The sequence below is a fragment of the Nipponia nippon genome, unplaced genomic scaffold (assembly GCF_047370975.1).
Source record: "Nipponia nippon isolate SJK-2023a ecotype South Korea unplaced genomic scaffold, ASM4737097v1 scaffold_9, whole genome shotgun sequence".
NCBI classification, from domain to species: Eukaryota; Metazoa; Chordata; class Aves; order Pelecaniformes; family Threskiornithidae; genus Nipponia; species Nipponia nippon.
Window position 1 is genome coordinate 7,286,591 of NW_028262413.1, and position 21,171 is coordinate 7,307,761.

General features: G+C 44.3%; 1 protein-coding gene across 8 annotated transcripts in view; it reads right to left on the reverse strand.

The window, feature by feature from the left end:
- Positions 1-21,171, reverse strand: part of CADPS (calcium dependent secretion activator) — a 223,542-nt gene that overhangs the window by 89,588 nt on the left and 112,783 nt on the right. For all 8 annotated transcript variants that reach the window (XM_087743393.1, XM_087743388.1, XM_087743392.1 and 5 more), the window contains exons 9-11: positions 19,828-19,894; positions 11,424-11,532; positions 10,097-10,309 (exon numbers count right to left, since the gene is read on the reverse strand). In XM_087743393.1, the coding sequence (XP_087599519.1) occupies positions 10,097-10,309; positions 11,424-11,532; positions 19,828-19,894 (389 nt within the window). The remainder of the gene's footprint in view (positions 1-10,096; positions 10,310-11,423; positions 11,533-19,827; positions 19,895-21,171) is intronic.

The following is a 21,171-nucleotide window of genomic DNA, read 5'->3' on the forward strand; positions in this document are numbered from 1 at the left end:
AAACAATGTGGCTGAAAGGACACAAAAAATGCGGTTTTCCGCAATAGTAGTAGTATAGGGTAACTGCATTTGTTTTAAAACAAAATACCTCTTTTCCAGAAGAAACAAAAATCCTTAATTTTTTTAAAAAAAAAAAAGAATAAAAAGAGCTTTACATGATAATGAGATAGTGTTCTTTTACATATGTTTTACTATTTAATATTAAGCTGTGAAGGGTGGCATGTCTTCCTAAATACCTTGTTCATGTCTGTGCTCATATTACTGATCATTGGAAGCAATTTTTACATTTTCTGTATAGTCTGTCGTCAGCTACGTACAAACTATATAAATAACATCACCCACTGGAAAGAAATCAGACAAATTAAAACATGTAACATTTCAATTAGCTGCTAGCAATACTTAATTCAGCAGTAGCTGGCAATTTTCCTCATTAAAACCCTGCTGAATAAACACTGATTTTTCTTCTTACAGCTGCTTAATTTTTGAGGGTCCGCTCCCCTGTTTTGCACCATGCGCCAGGTCCTGCTGCCTCCCCCCTGCCTCTCTCCCCGGTCCCAAATCCCCCCTCCGCCTCTGCCAGCAGCTCGGTGCATTCAGCATGGGGACAGAAGAAGCCGCCGCCAGTGCTGAGCAACGTGGCAGCGCGAGGGCTGGCTCGGGGGACAGGGACGACCTCCCCGACGAGCGCATCACTGCCGCGGCACCTCCCCAGCATCCTTGGGCGTGGGATGCGAAGCCCACCCAGCCCTGAGGCTCACGGCTCCTGTCTGTTTTGACAGCTTTCTGCCCCATCATCTCTTGTCCCTCTAGGCCAAGATTGATTTGATTGAGTTCACTCCCAAAGAGTTTGTCCACGCTGTTTTCGATTCCATCCCTAGTGCCTGCAAAATGTTTTAACAGATATTATCGGACTATTTTTAATGGCTTGCTGCTCTGCAAGGCTCCTCTGTGTTGACTGCAAGCTGACAAATTGGCTGGAGGCCTTCATTTGCCAGCTTTGCTCAGAGATTTTATTACTTTTCAATTAGGAGCCCTGATACACTGTCAATCCTCCTGCTCAGCCAACGAGGCTCTGAGAGCTGAGTAAATCAGCTGGAAATTTGAAGAGTCCTCTAGCCCTTTAGCTGGTGAACTTTTTTGAGCAGATGTGCTAGAAAGCATGTTTGTAATGAATATTTTTTACTCCAAACTAATAAGCTTTTTCCCACTTTATGTTCTTTGTACAAGGTGGACACAGAGCAGACCTTTGGTTGGTGTGAACCTGCCGAAGCTCTGCTGGTTACAATGGAGCTGAGGGTCTGTCCCGGGCTTTTTAAGATCTCTGTGCCCAAGGCAAGGGCACAGACAGTTCCCTGCCAAGCACTGAGAATTGACACGGCGCTTAAATGGCCTTCACAACTCTCCATAATCAGGGGCAATTTTACTTTCATTAATCACTGCGAGCAACACCTTACTGAGCATCCCGTTGGGTGCCTCCTCGAAAGCCCACTTGTCCCGAATCTCACCATCTCAGAACAACCACCCGAAGAGAGAAGCATCAGACATGACACTGCATGAGCTTGGGTGAGCAAAAAAGTATGAGCCGCATGACTTCTGCTCGGTCGGTGGTTTAAAATGGGGTTTTCTGCCATGGGAAGGAAGATGACCAGCTGCAGCTCTCCGTGCAGCCGCCCAGCACCGCAGTTCTGGCGTGATCGGATCATTTTGCGTCGGCAGAGCTGTGGGGCCGGGTGGGTGCACATCACCCACCCAAGGCATAAAGCTGGTGTGGTTTGTACTGGAGATGTCTTTGGAGAATGGTAATACACATATGTATTTCCCTTAAATGTAATATCTGCTCTGGGCCAGATGCTTAAAATCCTTAAGAATAACTAGGAGCAGGTTAAAAAAGACAATCCCACTCCAAACTCAGCTTCCCTTAATTAATCATTAGAAAATAAACATGCCATGCAACTTGCAATTTATTTTTGCATTTTAATTTTTCCAATGGACTCGCTTTTAAAAATGAAATTTAGGAGTCAAAGTATACCAAAAGCATTAAAAAGGCAATACAAAAAGAATAGGATAGATCTAAATATATTGGTCCTCCGCTCCAGACAGCTGATCCGTGTGACTTAAAATAATGTCAACATCTGCATGTGAAGTAGGTTTTATATATAATCCATCCTCTTTCAAAATGGCTTGTACAGTTTGAATGAGATTTTAAACAAAGTACAAAATGAGAATGGCTAATATTCACACCCAAACTGTACAGCTAATTTGCAAGTACTTTAAATTAATTGTTTCAGTCAAATACGGTAGCTTTTTTGACCCTGCTCTGTTATTCTAGCTAAAAAGAAAGGAGAAACCAAAGAAAGTAAGTTATATGATGCTCCAGTAATTTACAATCCCTTCCCAAGGTGCCGTGCCAAGCTCGCTGGTGCTTCTTTGTTCAGGGCCCCAGCCAAAATGCTGCTGCAGGCCCACAAAAGTTATCTTACATATTTAGACAAGCTGCACACAACCGCAGCTGAAAGGTGTTCGATGGTGGTCTCGGAAGGGAGGCTGCCAGCGGAGGTAAATTGGCAGCACAGACTCCACGAACCTTTCTTCTGGAAAACTGCAGACTCTGGCCTTTTATATTACACTTGGTCACCTACAATTCGCTCTTTTTTTAATGCTGCTGGGTTTATTTTGTTCATTTTTATCCAGTTTGCATTTTATACTGACTCCATTAACTAGCCCCCCTGTCACACACACGCTCCCTGCAAGTGTTTGAAATCAGAGTCTTAAAAATCTGCCAGTGTCGGGAACACAAAGATTTCAACAACAACAACAACAATAATGAAAACCAAAGGACTGTCCCACCATTTGGTCCTCTGAGGGCTGTATTTCTCTTTATCTAACTGTTATTTAAAAAGGAAGAGACAAACCAGTCAAATCTCTCATTCACTTTTTAAAACGTATTTCCCTGCCCTCTGCATTTCTTTTGCTCCAGCAATAATTTTAGCAGATTTTGCTCTGAGAGCAGTGAAGTTAATAGCGGGGGACAAGCTCCATAAAAGAATTCTTGTTATAAAAGGCTTTAGGTAGCCATTTTATTGTAAGAATTTCTTACTCCAGATTTATTTCTTTTCGTTAATGAGTGACTTTGTTTTAGTACCAAAGGCAACTGAACATCCAGTAAATTTTACGACACGTTTGCTTATTAGAAAAAAAATAACAAAACCAACAAACAAAAAAAACCCAAACAACTGTAAATTAAAAGGTGACTTTGTATCTTACTCATCTGGAAAATGTGTGCTTGTCATATCTGCTTGACATTACAAGAATGAAGATGTGGTTTGGACAGTAACAAACAATGACACTAGTCAACCTCATCAGGAGACATGAAATAAAGGAATGACAATGATTGATGGCAGCTATTCATTTACAGATATTTCTAGAAAACTCTTCGCTGGCCTGGCCGGGCAAAGCGGGAGAAGTTTTCCAGCCTGCGCGGTGCTCGCCGGCAACACACCGCGGCGGGCGGGCGACGGCGTGCCCACCGCGACCGGCCGCACGCTCGGAGGGGCGGCGGGGTCCCCTCCTGCTCTCAGCGCTTAAGCGGAGCGAACGGACACGCTCGGGCTGTGGCTCGTTAAAGAAATACCCACGGGAAGCGCCTAGAAACCTCGTTTTGTTCGGCCGTGCGGAGCGAGAGGCTTTACTAGCAAATACCAGTGTTCTGGACGGGGGAAAAAAAACCCGTACCGGGAGCTAACATGCCAGGCTGTTGATCGTGAGTGAGCTGCTGGCGGTGCCGGCTGGTGTCTTACCAAGTCCCCTCCTCGCCGTGCGCTACGGCATTGCCACCTCTGAAAACTGGTGTGTGTGTGTGCGTGTGTGTGTCCGGGGCTCTGCAAACCTCCTCCCCGCTACGCGCTGCGGCCGCTGCAGCAGGCTGAACTCGCCTCTCAGCTGGATACCTCAGAGCTCTTTTTTTTTCTTCATATCATTCCACGTTAGAAGATAGCTTTAAATTTAATCGGCTGTTTATTCCTGTGTTTTATGGCTTTTCCCCTGCTGCAAACAAATTCTTTGCTGGTCGAGTTACAATTTTAATAAACGGTTATGAATGTTCCTGTAAATCACCGGACATACTAGGCACTGAATTGAAATCTAAGTTATCTAATGTTTGGTAGTTAAATGAATAAGAATTTGTAGTATGCACTTACATAATTCCTTGTGTGGCAAGTTAAAAACACAGTTTTAGAACAGCTATTTATAATATAAAACATCGTTTCACAGCATTTTTATAACTATTTAAAAATATTTTTGAATTGGATGACTGCGGAAACCTGTGAATTTGTATTTCATAAGTTAGAGTCCCATGCTTCTTCAAGCATGTAGAAGTGATTTACAGGCTAGTTTTAAATTCATGCAAGTTACGTGAGAACTGAATTAACAGTTTAATTTTGCATTCCTGCAATGAAGCATCTGCAAGTTGACAATACAGAAGACACAGCAGCGTTCTCATGATACCTCTAACTATCTAAAAAAAATAAAGCAATTAAAGCACAAAACTAATACTCTAATAGGATAGCAATGCATTGTAGTGCAAATACATGTAATGTTGCCAGACCCAAGTTCATTCATTCATTCACTCTTTCTTTCTTTCTTTCAAAGTGGCAAAAATCTGTATTTCCATCAAATTAAACTTTTTTTTTTTTTTTGTGGTAAAGTCTGATAAGAATCCTCTTTGGAAATCCAAACATTTAGAAAACAAAAAAAAGAAAGAAAAAAGAAAGTGTCTGCTGAGAAGGAATTCTGCCTGCTACCCAGGGGTATATTTATACACACACGCACATACTCACACACAGAAAAAAAAGAAGAAAAAAGAAACAAAAGGAGGAAGAAGAAAAAAAGGAGTCTTGTTTGATGGCCAGGAGGGATGACACCGCCTGTTCCTTCTCATAATTGCATTCAGGTACTCTGGATACATATTTGCCAGCTCTCATGACCCACTGATGCTATTCCCTCCTAAGGAAAGCAGGCACTCACCAGATATTAGACAAGCAGCTTTTAACATCAATAAAGGACTTGTACCGGGTGTATTTAAGGCTGAACAAAGACTAAGGAGCTCTTTTACAGCACAAGTGTGTGCTTTTATCTTTTTCAAAGTAGGTATGCCAGTAGGAAAAGGTAAAATAATAATTCCCCTGGCTTATTCTCTGGCAAGCATTGCTTTGATTGGTGATTGAGACCCATGCTACAACATTAATTTATGATAATTTGGGGGAACAGCAGCACCCCTCCGTGACTAACGTATTTAAGTCGGGGTGGGTCAGCATCTCCAAACCTGGGGCAACCCAGAGAGCTGCCGCTTGTTGCCGAAATCATCCCCTACCGAGTTTACGGGAGAGGGAACTACCAGACCTGGATGACTCAGGCTCGTTTTCACAAGGCATGTGCGGAGGGGTTTTTATGGGCTCCTGTGGAGTCCTGCACCTCGTCTAGGTCTCTCGGGGTCTCCTGCCCTACCTTTCTACACTTTGAGGTGTCCACGGTTAGCCCCGCACGCTGGTGCGCTGCACCAAGCTAATCATTGGCATGGAGAGAAAGGATATTGTCAGAGTGCAAAATGATCTGTTTTCAGGCAGGAAGCAGTCAACTAGATGTAAATTCCATGAAACAAAAGAAGGTATTATTTACAGTTTTATTGTGATGTTAATTAATATTTACATCTTGGAATGAAAAATAGAAATGTTAATGATTGGCTTTACTAAAAGGATCACTTGATGCCAATGTGAAAGCCAGGGAGAGAAGGCAATTATGCAAACATCACATGCATCCTAATTTCAGTATGAAAACTTACATTTCAAACCTCAATTCAGGAAAATAACATGGAAAGTTTGTACTACAAAATCTAAACATGAGAAAGATTTAAGAGAAAAAAAAGCACATTGCATATGTCAGATAATCTAGTCTGATTATCTGAGCTGTGCTAGCTACAGGGAAGCACTTACCCTTGAGTCCAGCTAGAAGTTAGCAGGGTAAGAAGGAACAAACCAGAATAACATAAAGACTAGCAACAAGGCTCAGGAAAGCAGACAGGAGCCCTAACCTAGCAGCTAAATATTTGGGTTCAAGCAAAGAATGAAAAAGAAACTTAAAGAAAATCAAACCAACCAACCAAAAAAAAACCACTTACAGCTGAAAATTTCTTAAGCAGCTCAATAAACCTTGCTACTTATTATGGGGGAACAAAACATTACAAGTTCTCAAAACAACCAACTCTTTGTCTATGGTGTGATTAACAGTCATTAAATATAAACAGACATTAAAAAATGAAATAGAACCACAAATGATATGTAAAACAAGTACGGACCAATCTTCCATGTTAAAAAGAGAAGGGTTTCAAGAACAAAAAACGAACATTGAGCATGTTTGGGAATTTTGTTTGATGCATCACTAACACAGAATGAACAAAGATTGGTGCTTTCAGACAAGTGACCACTTTTATGAAGCTTAAATATTGCCAAAAGGTGTAATATGTATTGGCAGCATTATTAACTATAATACTGTGCATGACTTCGACAGTAAACAAGAACAGTTTTGGGTTTTTTCTTTTATAATGTGAACATTGGAGAAAAGCACAGCTTTGCGTGAATGGAGTTTTTCTTGTAAATTGTAGCAAAACAAAAAAAGCAAAACTTTTCACTCTAACAAGTATTGTTCACCCACATAAAAGGAATTGTAGAGTCATACAAAAATTAATGAATAGCAGGATCTATTTTTTTTTCAGTACTTAAATTGCAAATAAAATAAACTCCACCCTGGTTCGGAGCTGTCTGCTTACTTCCAAGTCAAGTGCTGCTATTGAACTGCCGATGAGAATTTGAGTGATGCTCGAAGTTTGTATTTACTAAGTCAAAAGAGGTGGGAACCAAATGAATTCGCTATTTCTCCCAAGTTTCCCCAACAGCAAAATATGTTCTTCTCAAGTTTCTGTTTAACAGACAGCTCCATCCACAGGAGCGGAGGGCTGGATTTTCTCTGCATGTGCATGCATGCGCATGTGCCATCTCGGACTGCTACAACATGAAAGCTATAACAACAGTTACTCGTCAAATGGCTTAACATTTACTTCTCTGCACATCCTCATTCACCATAGCCTCTAACAAGCACGAAAAATATGACAGGTATAAAGATAAATGTACAAGAATAAAATGTCTCGCAAAAGTCCTTACCTTTCTGCAGGCAAAAAAAAAACCCCAAACCAAATAACCCAAGCCAAAAAAACCCAATAACAAACCAAGACCCTTTTAAAAATGCAATACTTGATATGTTTGAATTTCAAGACTGAAGAAGCTGAGATATGTATTTGTGCATTTAAGACTCCCGACAAGCCATCATGTGTGGCATACATGACTCACTTCTGCTTCTGACTATTTAACTGCTGCGCCCAATGACTTTTGCAATGAGCATTGCCACGTACAAACGTTGAAATATGAAAAATGAGTAGGCCTTGATGTTGAGATGAAGGTGTACTATGGCGTGCTGCCCTCCTCCTCTCCTCTTGTAGGATGAAGGTCCTGTGCACAAAGAGCTTTCAGAGGGATCTAGATCCAAGGGAGGAGGAGGAAGGAAGACCGAGGACAAAATACACTAGCCCAGAGGATGCTGAAGTAGCAAGTCACCATCAGACTGAGGAGCCAACTGGTTTCCCTCTTCCACACTTTGGCACAACACAACCAAAAGGGTTTCCCAGTGCCTGCAGCAAAAAGGGGAGCCTGAAGCCACCCAGCTTATGGGGAAAACACGTTGTGGATGGAAAGAAGGTGGTGGCATAAAAAAAGCCAAATGATCCGGATTTGGAGCTGGTATCAGCATGAGAACAAGTGAGAGAAACTGAGGTCAGATCCTGACCCTCTCAGATGCCCTGGAGGGACCAGGGGGTGAAATCTCAGCTGTTTTCACCAGAAGCGAGGACGAGGGATCCCTGCCTCCTGGCAGGCAAGTGAGATGCAAAAAGCAAGGTCAAACCTGTGGCATTTCTACAGCTTTCAGCACAGTCAGGCTGATACAGGACCATGAGCAGCACAAGCCTCTGGTGGACATGCTGGGCTGTGGTTAGATGCAGAGAGGACTCCCGGGCTCAGTTACCGACCTCGCTGCTCCCTGGCAAGGACTAGGACAAACCAGCTGCCCCTTCTCCATCCCAGTAACCTAAGCAGGGGATTTCAGCTCTCCCTACGCACACAGTGTTAGGCTGTGCATGGGGACAACACACGCAAAGGTCCATGGCCCCGGGCATCCTCTTTCCCTTCCCAAACTCCTGGCAGATTTTGCTACAGCTGCTGCCAGGCAATTACGATGTGTTTGGGAAAAGGATCCTTCACCTGACCCCACATATTGGTCTGGCAAAGTGAAAACTCCGTAAACATCAGGAATCTACCCAGCAGAAAAATTCTCCAGGCCTGGTGTCTGCAGGGACGGAAGAAGTCTGGAGGGAAAGGTGATTCCCCAGTTTGATATTCACTTGCTGCCCTCGTCGTAATCCACAGGGATCATGCTGGGATGAGCAGGAGTGCATCCGCTTTGCAGCAACCGCACAACTAAGAGCATCCTTCAGCACCACTTGTTAGGAGAGGGAGCCACAAGCAGCATCCCTCTGCTGCTCTCCCTTGCTACACTTTGAAGGCTTTTAGCATGTAAAAAAGCAGCCGTAAAAGGACCTGTGCCTGCTACATCCAAGAACCTGGGCAGAGGGACACACAACCCCTGGGAGTGCTCTCAGGTCAGCAGGACTCAGCCAGGCGTAGAGGCTAATCACCGTCACTACACTTTCCACTTGCAAGACCCCAATTCCTACTTCCCATTTTGGCTTTCTGAGAGATGTCCTTCCTTCCCGACCCCAATCCTTTAAACCTTGCATCCCCCAAGCCAGTGACCTGACTGATGAAGAGGATGAGGGTCACTGAAATGAAAATACTGACTATGGGTTTACCACGCTGCATCATGCTACGTCCTCACTGGCAGCAGCAGCAATGCAAGGCAGAAGGGGATCCAAAATATGCAGGCATGTGGAGGATAAAAAAAAAAAAAAGAAAAAAGCAGCAAGCAGAGGTTTTCAGCTGTAGCACTGATGGTACAGATGTATGTCTTGCATTGTTATTTTCTATAAATACTGCCATGAAGAAGTTAAAAGAATATAAAAGGTGGTCAAATTATACTGATAAGCAAGGGGCAGATTTTCTGAGTTCCTTACAACAAAATACTCCATAACAGCTTTACAGAGACTATTTTCAATGTTAAAATCTAATTTAATTAGGAGAACTTGCTAATATTTACCACTTTTCTTTATTTTACGTACGTTATATGATACTAATTCTTAATTTTTGCTGAAACTAGCAAGAACTGCTGTATGTTGCATAACAAAGAGGCTCCAGACGTGCGATCAAGACCTTCAAGAAAAATGAGCGAGGAGCCATTCGTCTGGTTTATAATCAAATTACATTTGCAAGACAAAAGAAATTGCTCTAAATTTCAAATTAAGTAAACTGGGTATAACTGCACAGGACATGCAGCATAGCTACGACTTAAAAGATGATTGCTTTAAATTCACATCTAACTGGCCTGCAAAGCAACCTGTTAAAAATACCATATGTTTTCCTACAGTTGAATATTCAACAGGAGACCTCTTTTTGTGTGTGCATTTCATACTTGCAAGATTTGCACCTGTAGTTCTGAGCACGTGACGCATTTGATAGACAGCTAATGGCACTAATGAATCGCTCTGATCTGGCTGTGCAGTTTATTGTGTGGGGGTAAAACACGTGTCGGCAGAAAGCAAGCTGGGTCTCAGGCTCTCAGATCCCAGTCTCTCCTCCATCAAGTATTGCACTTTAAAATACTCATTGACGAGTTCCCCAAGGAATTTTTTTCTTGGGTTTGGTTGTGCTAAACACACAGGTTAACTGGGTCAGGATCCACTGATGTAAAAAGCAGCTTAATGGTAATGAAAAAAAATTCATTTTGGAGTCAGAAAGATGTGTGCGAATATTGATTTACATCAGTGCAGAAAACCTTTCCATCAAAGACTTCTGCTCTCTAGGAGAACTTATTTACTTACAAAATTGAGAGATTGGGGCGTCTAGCTGGGGTACATTTCCTCCTTTAGCATTTAGCTTTTGCACTTGGGTAGGCGGTACAGGTTTGTGAGACTGGCCGGTCGCTCGGTACATGGCTTGGACCCACAGGATACGGTCCTGCTCATCGTCACTTGCAAAAATCACCGTGTCTCCTTCCTTCACAGCGTTGAAGAATGCTCTGCCGCCCTCCAAACCTGGCAGGAGAGGAAGTGACAGCAGAGTTTTGCAGACTTTGAGGCCAGCTAGGGGATCTCCCCCAGCTTCCCACCCCACCACCGTCCCGGCTGTCCCCCCAGCCAGCCGTGCACTGCCCCCGGCTCCTGGCTGAGCTCAGTCCCCTTCCCTGCACCAAGCTCACCTGCGAGAGAGCCCGCCAGGTCCCCAGGTAGCATCCTGCACCGTGATTACTAAAACATGCCCCAACACACTCGGATTAATTGCTTCTCTCACCTACAGCCCTGTCTGTGCAGGTCCCGTGCATGTTGCACCACTGGACCCCATTAAAAATGAGTTTTAGGGGATGCGGTGGGAGGTTTCCCATTAGAGTGAGTGCACCAGTGCTCACGCTGCCCAAAAGGTGCTTGGGTGATGTGCTTATTTCTCTCTTTGCCCTGATTCGGCAACCATCTTCCCATCTCCCTAACACTGGAATCAACCTGGAATCAAGGTCTTGACAACCAGCCTACTGCGTCTTTCTTCATCTCCTCTGGGGCTACCATTATCCAGGGCATGGTGAGGATCACCATGCTCAATGTGTCGCTCCACCAAAATAAAAGAAATGTGGTGGTCCTCCACTTGAAGAAGGGTCTCAGCACCATGTACACAACAGGTACCTCCAGGTACCAGGGAGCTTTCTAATCCTGCCCCTTCCACTCACATCTATCAGAGAGAAGATGGGGCAGGTGAAAATGCTGGGTTGGTCCCATAAATATTTTCCACAATAAGGACAGGCATAGCTGCTAACCTTCTATTTAGGGAATATAATCTGAAGGCACAGGTTAGGATCATCGCTCAATTTGAGCATTCAGTTCACAATCAAATTTCATTGGGATTTAAGCATCTAATTCACTTAGGCTCCCTAGAGAAGACGAATCTTTCCCTCCTCTGCTGCAGCTCCTAGCTCAATTCCTTAGATCTATTCATAGTAAAGTCATGCATAGCTAATGATCAGTATAAACACAAACATATTTATAATAATGCTGATCACAGTTCAGCTGCGAGCAGGGAGAGAGAGAGAGGACTCCCGTTCGGGAGCCGTAGGCAGCGTGGTGAGCACGAGCACCTGCGGGCGCAGCAGCAAGCTCGTACCTGGCTGCGGGTCGGTGTAGTCCACAGTGTATCCGTCGAGCTGCAGCAGCTCTTGAGGTTCAGCTTTTTTCTCCCGGTAGCTGCACATAGCAAATGTATATTGACTAACCTGAAGAAAATCACAAAGCTAAGATGGCACCGGGTGATCACGACAAGGCAATCCAAAGCGCTTACAAATGCCGTACGCTGACGGCGTGTTTACAGGGACTGGGGGCGGTGGGGTAATTTTGACGGTCATTGCCCATACAAGGCAGACGAAACTTTTTACCAGGCTTTTGCAAAGCTCTCTTAACACACCCTGCTGCGGCAGGCATCTAATTCTCCGCATCAGTACATACAGCGGTTTGATTTCCTCCAAAAGAGGAAGCTCCATGCTTTAAAACCCTCTATCATTCATCCCCAGACAAGTGCAAGAGTGACACCCTGTCACAAACAATGTGAGCTAAATTGCTAGGTGCCAGTCATATTAAAGCAATCTTAAGATCCCACTGATCTCGGCAGTTGTTGTCATCAGTGCTGTAAATGGCAGCTCTCACTCCTCTGAGGTACCATCTGCATGACACGATACATTCAACGTCAAGCTCTTGACGGAAGCCGACTCAGCTGCAGGGGCCCTGCCAGGCTCCCGAATCGCCTTTAGGAGGCCATCAGGCCGCATCAAGACCCCGCGCGTACCCGGCGTGCTGCAATCTGGATGGTCGGCGAGACGCTTGTCCGGGGAGGAGAGGAGAGGATTCTCCGTGCCCCAGGCTAGGAACTCACGGGGAAATTTACTGTCAAATGATTTCAAATGACTTTGTTAAGGTTGTGTCACATCCTGGATGCCTGACGTAATTTTATTAGTCTGGACATTTTCTTGACCTCTGGAGGAAACTTTAAAACTCTGGTGGGTGGCAATGGATCGTGCTCGTCATTTTTTGGAAGTCGGGAGAGATCCTGAATGATGGGCGAGCGGCTGGGCTGGGGGATTTTGTCTTCAAACTCCAGACAAACCACTCGGCTACAAATACACATGCAGTACCTATTTTAGTGGCCTCTGTAGCTAATAAAATGTCATTTATTTAAGTCAGGGGACCCGTCTATTGGCGTAGTGTCTCCCAGCCGGCGCTCGGTATATTGCTGCCCTCTACGGGCTTCTGCTAGCTGCCAGCCTGCTCTCAGCAGCCTTGCCTGCACCGTGCCTTCCTCCAGGAACAGCTCCAAAAGCCACCTAAGAATAAACCCTATCATTAACACATTTGTGGGAGTAAGACTAAAAGTGATGCTTTAAGCATCTTGCATCCTCCTTAAAACTACCAGCACTGACGAAAGATTGACAAGTAACAGACCAATAGCAGGAGCACACCCGTGCATATTCTATGCTATGAACTTTGAATGCATACCATCGTACCGGCAACACAAAAATTAAAAAGATTAACACGAAGAAATCTAAAAATAACCTAGTGCCCCACAGCACAATATTCAGACGACTCCTGCAGTGTTCGTTCAGTTAGACTTGCAGTATATTGCTGCCATCTCCTGGAGAAACTCTTGAATGTGCTTTATTTATGGTAAGATCCTGGAGATTTCATCTGAGCGGTGAGGATTTGATTCCTCTGTGTTAGACAGCCTGAACTTCAGGGACTGAGTGATAAATTTAATTCCTGAAATGAGTCAGTGCTAACCTACGCCGACATTGATTGAAAGCATTAATATGACTAATGTTTTCTTCCTCTCGTGTACACTCTATAGCAACAGGTAAAATTCATTCAGTAGTTCAGTTTCTTCTTCTCTGACCCGGAACATGAGGTCTGAATTTCAAGCTCTTCTTCATGTACAAATAATTCCTCTCATCTTTGGAACCAGAAAATATTCTTCATCCCTATCAATGAGTCAACCACACCAACACAACAGTAACATACGGAAACACACGCAGGCATTTCAGAGCTTATGCTTCTCATGTTAAAAGTTATAAAAGACAGATGGAGCCATCCTGGGACAGAGGCAAAGGAAACTGGTCTCTCCTCTTAGCATTCACATGGTTTCCTTGGAAGAAGCTGCTCTACATCATTATTAGAAGAGACCTCTAAGAGAAACCTACAGGTGGGTCTACAACATGCAATGAGCCAGGGCTCCTCTGGGTTCACGTCCTACTTCTCTACTCACACAGCTCAAGCGCAAAGACCAAGCTCAGGACTGCCGAAGAGCCTGCTGGCAGGAGGCAGGTGAGGATCAGGCTGGAGGGAGCAGACGGCTACTGACGGCCTCTGGAAAAGGTGCCAATGGTGCCATGCAGAGTGCCTGCACCTAAACAACTCGAGCTACTGACTTCAAGGACTGGCATACCAGCCTGTCTGTCCTGTCCTGCTGTCTAAAGCATTTACTGCTTGGGGTCAGAATGAAGCTGATGCCCTGGCTATCAGTGCCATGTGGCTCCTTCCATTTACAAGCGGTGGTAGAGCAAAACCCAACAAAACGAGATTCTAGAAAGCTCGGTATGTCACGATTGTGCTTCGCTGCTGAACAGCACTGTAGGGTCAAGTAGAGATTGCAGCTTGCCTTTCATCAGTCCTCTAAAATACTGTGCTTTACAGAGCCTGCTCTCTGTAGAAGCTTAGAAGTGGCCAGACAAGTGAAACAGTTAATAGCAGAAATTAATCTTACAGCCTGCTGAGTTCACACCGAACCATAGCTGAGTATGAAAGCGAGCGAGCAGATGGGATGGGCAAGATGAATGGTTTGAGTAATTGGAAAAACCACAGATACAGAGAGGAAACTGAAGGAAGACAGAGGAGAAATCTCTGCCCAGCGAGGGACAAACTCTCAAAGCAGCTGGGATTTCATCCAGGGACTTGATGAGGGCCAGGAAAGGAGCATCTAAGGAAGCTGAACTGAGTAAAACTAAAAGAAGGGAAATTATCCAAGGCTGCCCTGGCTGGTTCATTACAAAAAAGGGAAAATGCTTTCAGAAATAATTTGAGACAAAAGAACAGAAGGAAAAGAAAGTGGGAAAAAAAGACAAAGAAATTCAGGAAAGGGGAAGCAGACAGCGGGAGACAAATGCCAAAGTTCACTATTCCCAGGCTGCTAAATTAGATCTGACTTTCTTGGCACTCAACCATATTCTGTCACCAGCTATATAATCCGACTGATTAATAAATACAGTAGATATGTATTAACCAGTCCTGACTTCGTCCTTGTTTTTCCACCAGAGACTCCTGCTCTCGCGAGCACCGCTTTCCCCAGGATCCTGCTCAAACCTGTTAATCGTCATCCCTCACACTCCGAGCTCAGTCATCCGCCTCCCCCTTTCTCGCTGTTGACAAAACACCGCCCCACTTGGGTTAAATTCTTAAACGGACCTTTCCTAGATTAACAGCATGCATTTTGTCCCAAGGGAGAGAAACTGTGCTAAGATACTGCCAGCTGTAATACAGCTTTCCACTTTGATGGGAGACTCTTGTCCTCTGGTTGCAGCTGTACATTGCCTCCCAAGCCCTTTCCTGACACAAATGAGCAGAGGAAATTGTCTAGCTTAAAGAAACTGTTGTTTTCACATCTCAGCACATCCATTCAGCCCTCAACAATTGCAGACAGCAGTTGTCCTAACTTCTTCCTTCAAGCAGGAGGTGTTCGTATGCTTTCTTCAGCCAGGGCTGCATGATGGGAAGCCATCCGACGTGAGTACGGATGGGACATGCAGGACCTACCATAGCCAGGTGTAATGAGCTGTGGCATCTATTTAACCAGCAGTTCCCAAACATCTTGTATTTATCATCAACACTCAAGGTTTCTCAAGAATCACCACCTATGCCCAGTTCTCAGTGAGGGTCTAACTGAAAACATCATTTAATATGATTATGGGGACCAGCTACGGGTCATTTACCTTGACTTGAGGACCACAGTCTAGGACCACTGGTGTAGTACACTGCAATTTTGCCGAATTATTTTCAAATTCTGTTGGTTATTCAGAGTTACTGAACACTTACTTCATTTCATTTTATCCCGAGTCAGCTGGGTTTTGCTAAAAGCAGGAACTGTCACTGTTAGTCTAAATTATAATGAGTTCAGGGAGTCTGTCACTAGAACAATAGATCCAGGCGCAGACCCTGCAACTGGTTTTAATCTGCAGAGAGTTGATCTGGTTCCAACAACATTCTGCAAACACCATCAGACACAACCAGCCAAAAACTGCTCCAAGCTACTCAGCAGACATGTCATCCAGGTACCATGGAGTGTTACTTCCCATATGCTGCCAGAGCACAGAAATGGGGTTATGACAAGAGAAGGACAGATTCAGTCTGAAATCTCAATGTAATTAATTCACTTGCCCTTAAGAATCATTATAAGAAATTTCCCATCACAAAGCCAGCAAACCCACCAGAACCAACAATAGTGTTGTTGCCAGTACAGCACGTTAGACCTTGCAAAGAATTAATACAAGCTCTGTCAGCTATCAAAAATCCCAGCTTTTGCATGATCAAGGGTCTAATTGGCAAACTGGCTGGAATTTGTATATTGTGCTCAGGCAGCTGATATAGCAACTTAGGAAATACTTATAACATCTGTGATGGATGTACATTTTCTTTCCTAACCAGTCACGGAGAACTTTGCCCTGAATTGCTCCATTGCTTTCGCTTACCACTGCCACTGGCATTACTGTTGCCTTTACGAAGCATTTTCCTCACTTGTGATGCTGCGGACCATTTCCATCCAAGCTCAGGGCCATATTCTGCCATCACTTTCACGCTGCATATCTCATGATTTAAAATTAGGCAAGTAACGAGTCTCTGCCATGTAATTTACATCTAATCAGTATTCTGCTCTTCTGCTGCTCATCTCAAAGGGTGTCTACGAGAAGGGTGGGCAGCATGCAGAGAGGACTGCGATTCATTCGAAAGAGAAAACTATCCCCTCTTAATGCATGGGTGCATGCTGGAGGAGCATACACAGCAGCTCTGACAGCCGCGCCATGCTGTAAACCTTCTCCGAGGGGTTGAACCAAGTCCACCCAGCAATGCATGTGCGAGAGGTGAGGCCCAGTTCTAGAAACGGCACAAAGGAACCGCTCTCACCCGCTCCACCCAAACAAATCATCTCTCCTGTGCAACCCTCGCAGCTACACAGACACAGAAGGTGCGAGGGATTATTCCACCCAAATTACAAGGCAGTTATTGCTCCTTTCCCCTGCTCTCCAGAGCTCACAGAATCCAGCTAGCACTGGAAATGCTCCCTGCAGAGCTCCTTTTTCTATATACTCACGCAAAGCCTCCGTTCATACCGGCGAGGCATCACTGACACAAAAGAGACAAACTGCCATCAACACCTTCCTCCTTGGTGCCGCCCATGCAGTTTGGCACCTTTGTGCCTTGTTTAGATGGTTATGAAGAGTTTGAGTATTTATTACCATTAATTTCTTAACCACTGGTACCAGAAGGCAGAGCAGTACCACCCAATAGCACCGAAGGAACTGAGGCTGCATCCATCTGAAATGGGGAAAGAGGGGCAGGAGAGGGCACAGGACCGGGAGGACAAGGTTACTCTGCAAGGGACGGGAGAGGAGACAGAGCTGCAATAGCAGATGCTACAGATAAGGGACAGAGACAAGGGATCAGAACGGAAACGGTTAGTTATTCATCTGAACTTACAGCCTTGCCCTCCTGGCAGTGTCACAGACTGACCAGACCACTATATCCCAAACAGACTTTATGCTTTGGACTCATCTCTCAGCTCTGGTGCAAGCAGGAGCCTGGTGTGGATGAACAAGCTCCTGAAACAAGGGCTGCTCCTTGTCTGTTCTTTACGTAACGGAGCCAGCTCACCTTCCTGCCAGGGTTATTCTCTGTCTGAGGTTTAGCAGAGTTCAGAGCATCCTGGACATCAACACCTTTGCTGCCAATCCCCGTTCGTATCGGCACCCATCCTTTGCATTGCATGAAAAGCAAATGACAAACATACGGACAGCAAAGTATTTTTATTCCATCTTTATTGCCTGCTGACATGTTCAATATGCTCAAACTACATCTGAGGGACTGCATAGAGAGTGTTTCTTGTTTATATTTGATGTACAGCAGAACACTTTACATTGCACCAAATGTTGAGCAAACGGTAACATAACAGAGAAGCTGCAGTGGCAGCTGGAATTTCTGAGGTGGGCTACAGAGACTCTCTGGGGGCAAAAGTCTGCTCATCTTATTCAGATGAATTGCTTTTCTGGCCAAATTCTGCTTTTATATGCCAACTGACGAATACAGACCTAGTAACATGAGAAAACATGGAATAACTCTGAGAGCTTCAATTCCACAGCAAGCTGGAGAATATAGAGCAACTGAAAACTAGAGAAGTAACTGCAACCACAAAGAAAGGCCGGAAGAAAGGCTCCTTGAGACAGACGCGGGAATCCATGTCTGAGCCTGCAAACCCTTGCACGGCAGAGTATCAATAGATTTATTTATGGGAGAAGCTATTTTAGGAAAGAGGATTCTCTGCTTTGGAGAATCCCTGTTCATGGGGAAAAAGGGACTGAGAACTTGGTCTAACAGGAACGAATCGTCTCTCAGGGAAAAGCAATACTAGTTGCTCTACAGGTGATCACAGACTGCCACAGCACTTTTAACTTAATTTCAGAACATAATAAAGGAAACATACAGAGAAAAGCAACCCCTCAATCCCCACCCAAGAAGAGGGTCACTGCATAATGTTCCCAAAAGGCCTTTCCTTCATTATGGCCTCTGCTGCTTCCTACCCAGGAAACAGTTTGGGATTTACCTCCAGTGGCTCAGCTCTGCAAGACACTGCGTTACCCTGCGAGGTGCCAAGCACCCCTACCTCACCAGAGACCTGGCCAGTCCCTGCACGGACGGTGCGTTTGCAAACCAGATGCCTCTAGGAATGGATTACACAGATCCTAAATCCATCACTTTTACCTAAATCTAAATATACTGCTTGGGCAGATAGAGGCATCTCCTGTGGCTGCTCTACACTAACTCCCCCACTTCTGTGGCCATTTTGACCCCATTTGGAGTACAACACGAGCACTTAAACTGTCACTGCTGATCATACTTGGTTATTGGACTAGGTACTCAACTGGTCTCTCCAAATGGCCTCCTACTTACATCCGTCACACCCATCATGAATCCCTTTTACCTCCTCAGGATGTATTTTCTTATCTGCCACATAGTTTAATGCCATGGAAGCCGGCAGCAATGGACAAACGGGGAATGCAACTAAGCTTCCTACTGAGACAGTTGAACTTGGAGTAATAATTAACTCAAAACAAACTAACCAGTTTACACCAGGTGATTTAGGACCAGAGAAGCCAGCTGTGTAAGGTGGAAGATGGACTTAGTGGACTCCTCCCCTTACCAGCCCAGGAAAGCCAGCACACAAGCATGCTCCATCCGAAATGTGGAGCCTGGTGCACCTGGTTTACACCATCTCAGTTCTTACATACAGGTGAAATCCTGGCCCCTCTGTGGCAGACCTGCCATCTGCTTCATCAGCAGTAGGATTTCACCCTCTGACTTGATCACTTTGGATCTGTGCTGGCACAAGACCTCAGTTGGATCCCATGTTATTCTATCAGAGCACCTCTGTGTTGCTTTCATCACAGGACCCTGCACAAAGCTTTTATTTCTCATACTTGGAGACAACATACCCTGGGGAACCCAGAGAGCAGGGAGAGAGAGATGGACCCAAGAGGACTCCGTGGCTTTATCAGGCTGGTGTGAAGATGGAGCTGCTCAGATTGGGGCCCCACACTTCTGTGGCCAATGCAGTGGTTTCAGCTGTCCTTGGGAAGGTGAGGGAAGATCTAACACACCAAGTACTGACCAGATCCTTTTAGGTCACAGAGGACATCTCCTCCCTGTTTCCTTGAAATTCTTAACCATGGTCAAATATACAGGTCTACTGAAACTGGGAGGGCAGAAAGTGAAAAAAAGAAAAAAGGGAAAAAGGAATAAAGACATTGCAAAATGATTGATAAGAGCTGCAGACAATGAGAGGCAGTAATGAACGCGAAGGCAAGATAAACGTCAAGAACGAAATACTGACTCTGATGTAGCCAGTGATGAAACTTCTGCAGATTTCAACGGACTTCAAATTGTACCTGGAGGCTCAAAAGGGAACATTTGCACCCAAGCACTTCCAGCCAAGACAGACAGAGCTTCCTCCTCATCTTATTAATTCCTCACTAAAACTGGTTCTCCATTTCACCAAGCATTCATTTGCATCAGGAAATTCGTGGCTGCAACTGGGATATCCTTGAGAAGTTGTATACATTTAGGAAAAAAATCCATCACTTAACAAACACCCTACACAGAACCACAGCTCTGCATCAATTATACCACACTGAAAATGGTCAGAACAAAGACTTAAATATTTCATGTTGTGATTTAAGATTGCTTCTAGTTAAATCTGTTACCTGGACCAGGACAAAGAATCGTTTCTTCCATCTCTTCCAAACATTTTTACCAATGGCCCATAAATATCTAGGAGAAAAGAATAGGTGAATTCAGAACGTAAGTGACTATCTGTTGTGCTCTTGCTTTTCAGTATGTTTTCTTCACACCTAGAAACAGAAGTTAATACACAAGCAGGAATAATTACAAGACTTTTAAGCTCAGCAGCATTCATGAAGGTGTGCATTTCTAGCCTGAACAAATAACCTGTAAAGAAGGTGACACAAAAACCTCCCAGTCTTAATGTTACACAGTATTAATTCTCTTTTCTTCTTTGTCTTTCACAACTTGCTCAGAATTTAGAAGCCCTTTAATGCCAGTGAATAGCTACGACATGGTTGGATGGGTGAAGAACACATTTGCAATGGAAGAATTAAGGGAGAGAAACCCCAAATGTTGCCTTAAGCCTTCACAAAACCATTTGGCTGAGGGGAACTGTCAAAGAGAGGAATACTTACTACATCAAAACCAGTACCTGGGATCCCAGTATCCACTGGACTGACTAAACCAGGACACTTCTCTGAACTGCTTAAGATGAATTCCTAGAAATTGCTTGGCTACAGATATTCAAGCAAACTGAGTAATTTCCAAGAAGGAGCAAATTTACTGTTTTCTACAAAGGAAGAATTGACTTCTAAAATTAATGTCAAAATTAGCATTTAATCTCTGTGATGAAGAGGCCACTGTGACACTGTAATACAAACACTGGCAAAAATAGTGGCAGCACCAGACTAATAATAAACACAAGGACATTATTAGCATTAATGTGTTTTATGTATCATAATGACTTTAGTTCTGGCTCAATAAATAGAAAAACAATTCCTTTTTGGTTATGCTAGTGGTTCCTTATGCCAGAAGAGATCCAACATACTCTTGGTGAACGTTTAAGCCACAAAACTCCAAGTCATGCTAATGTGGGCACTGAGTCCTTGGCTAGTTCAAGAACAGGGAAATAATTGTCCTTTTTGCTATTGCCGCTAACATCAACAGAATGACAATCAATCTCAGCAAGCTAATATTACAAACCTCATAATTTTAAGCAGCATCTTGTAAATCAAATGTTAGTTGAAGAAAGCCTGAGAAAAGCCTGGACTGCTCAGCCCTGTTGCTATCAGCTGCAGTCAAGGAAGCAGGCAGGACAGCTGAACTGTCCTTTCTTGGTTTTGGTGCCTGTGGTCGTGGTGGAAAAATTAAACTTCATATGTGGCTATTGGCTCTGATCTCATTAGCAGAGAAGACAGGAGGAGGAGGAGAAGGAATTAAAAAAAAGATGAGTGATCCAAACCATCTAATAATGGATTGAATCT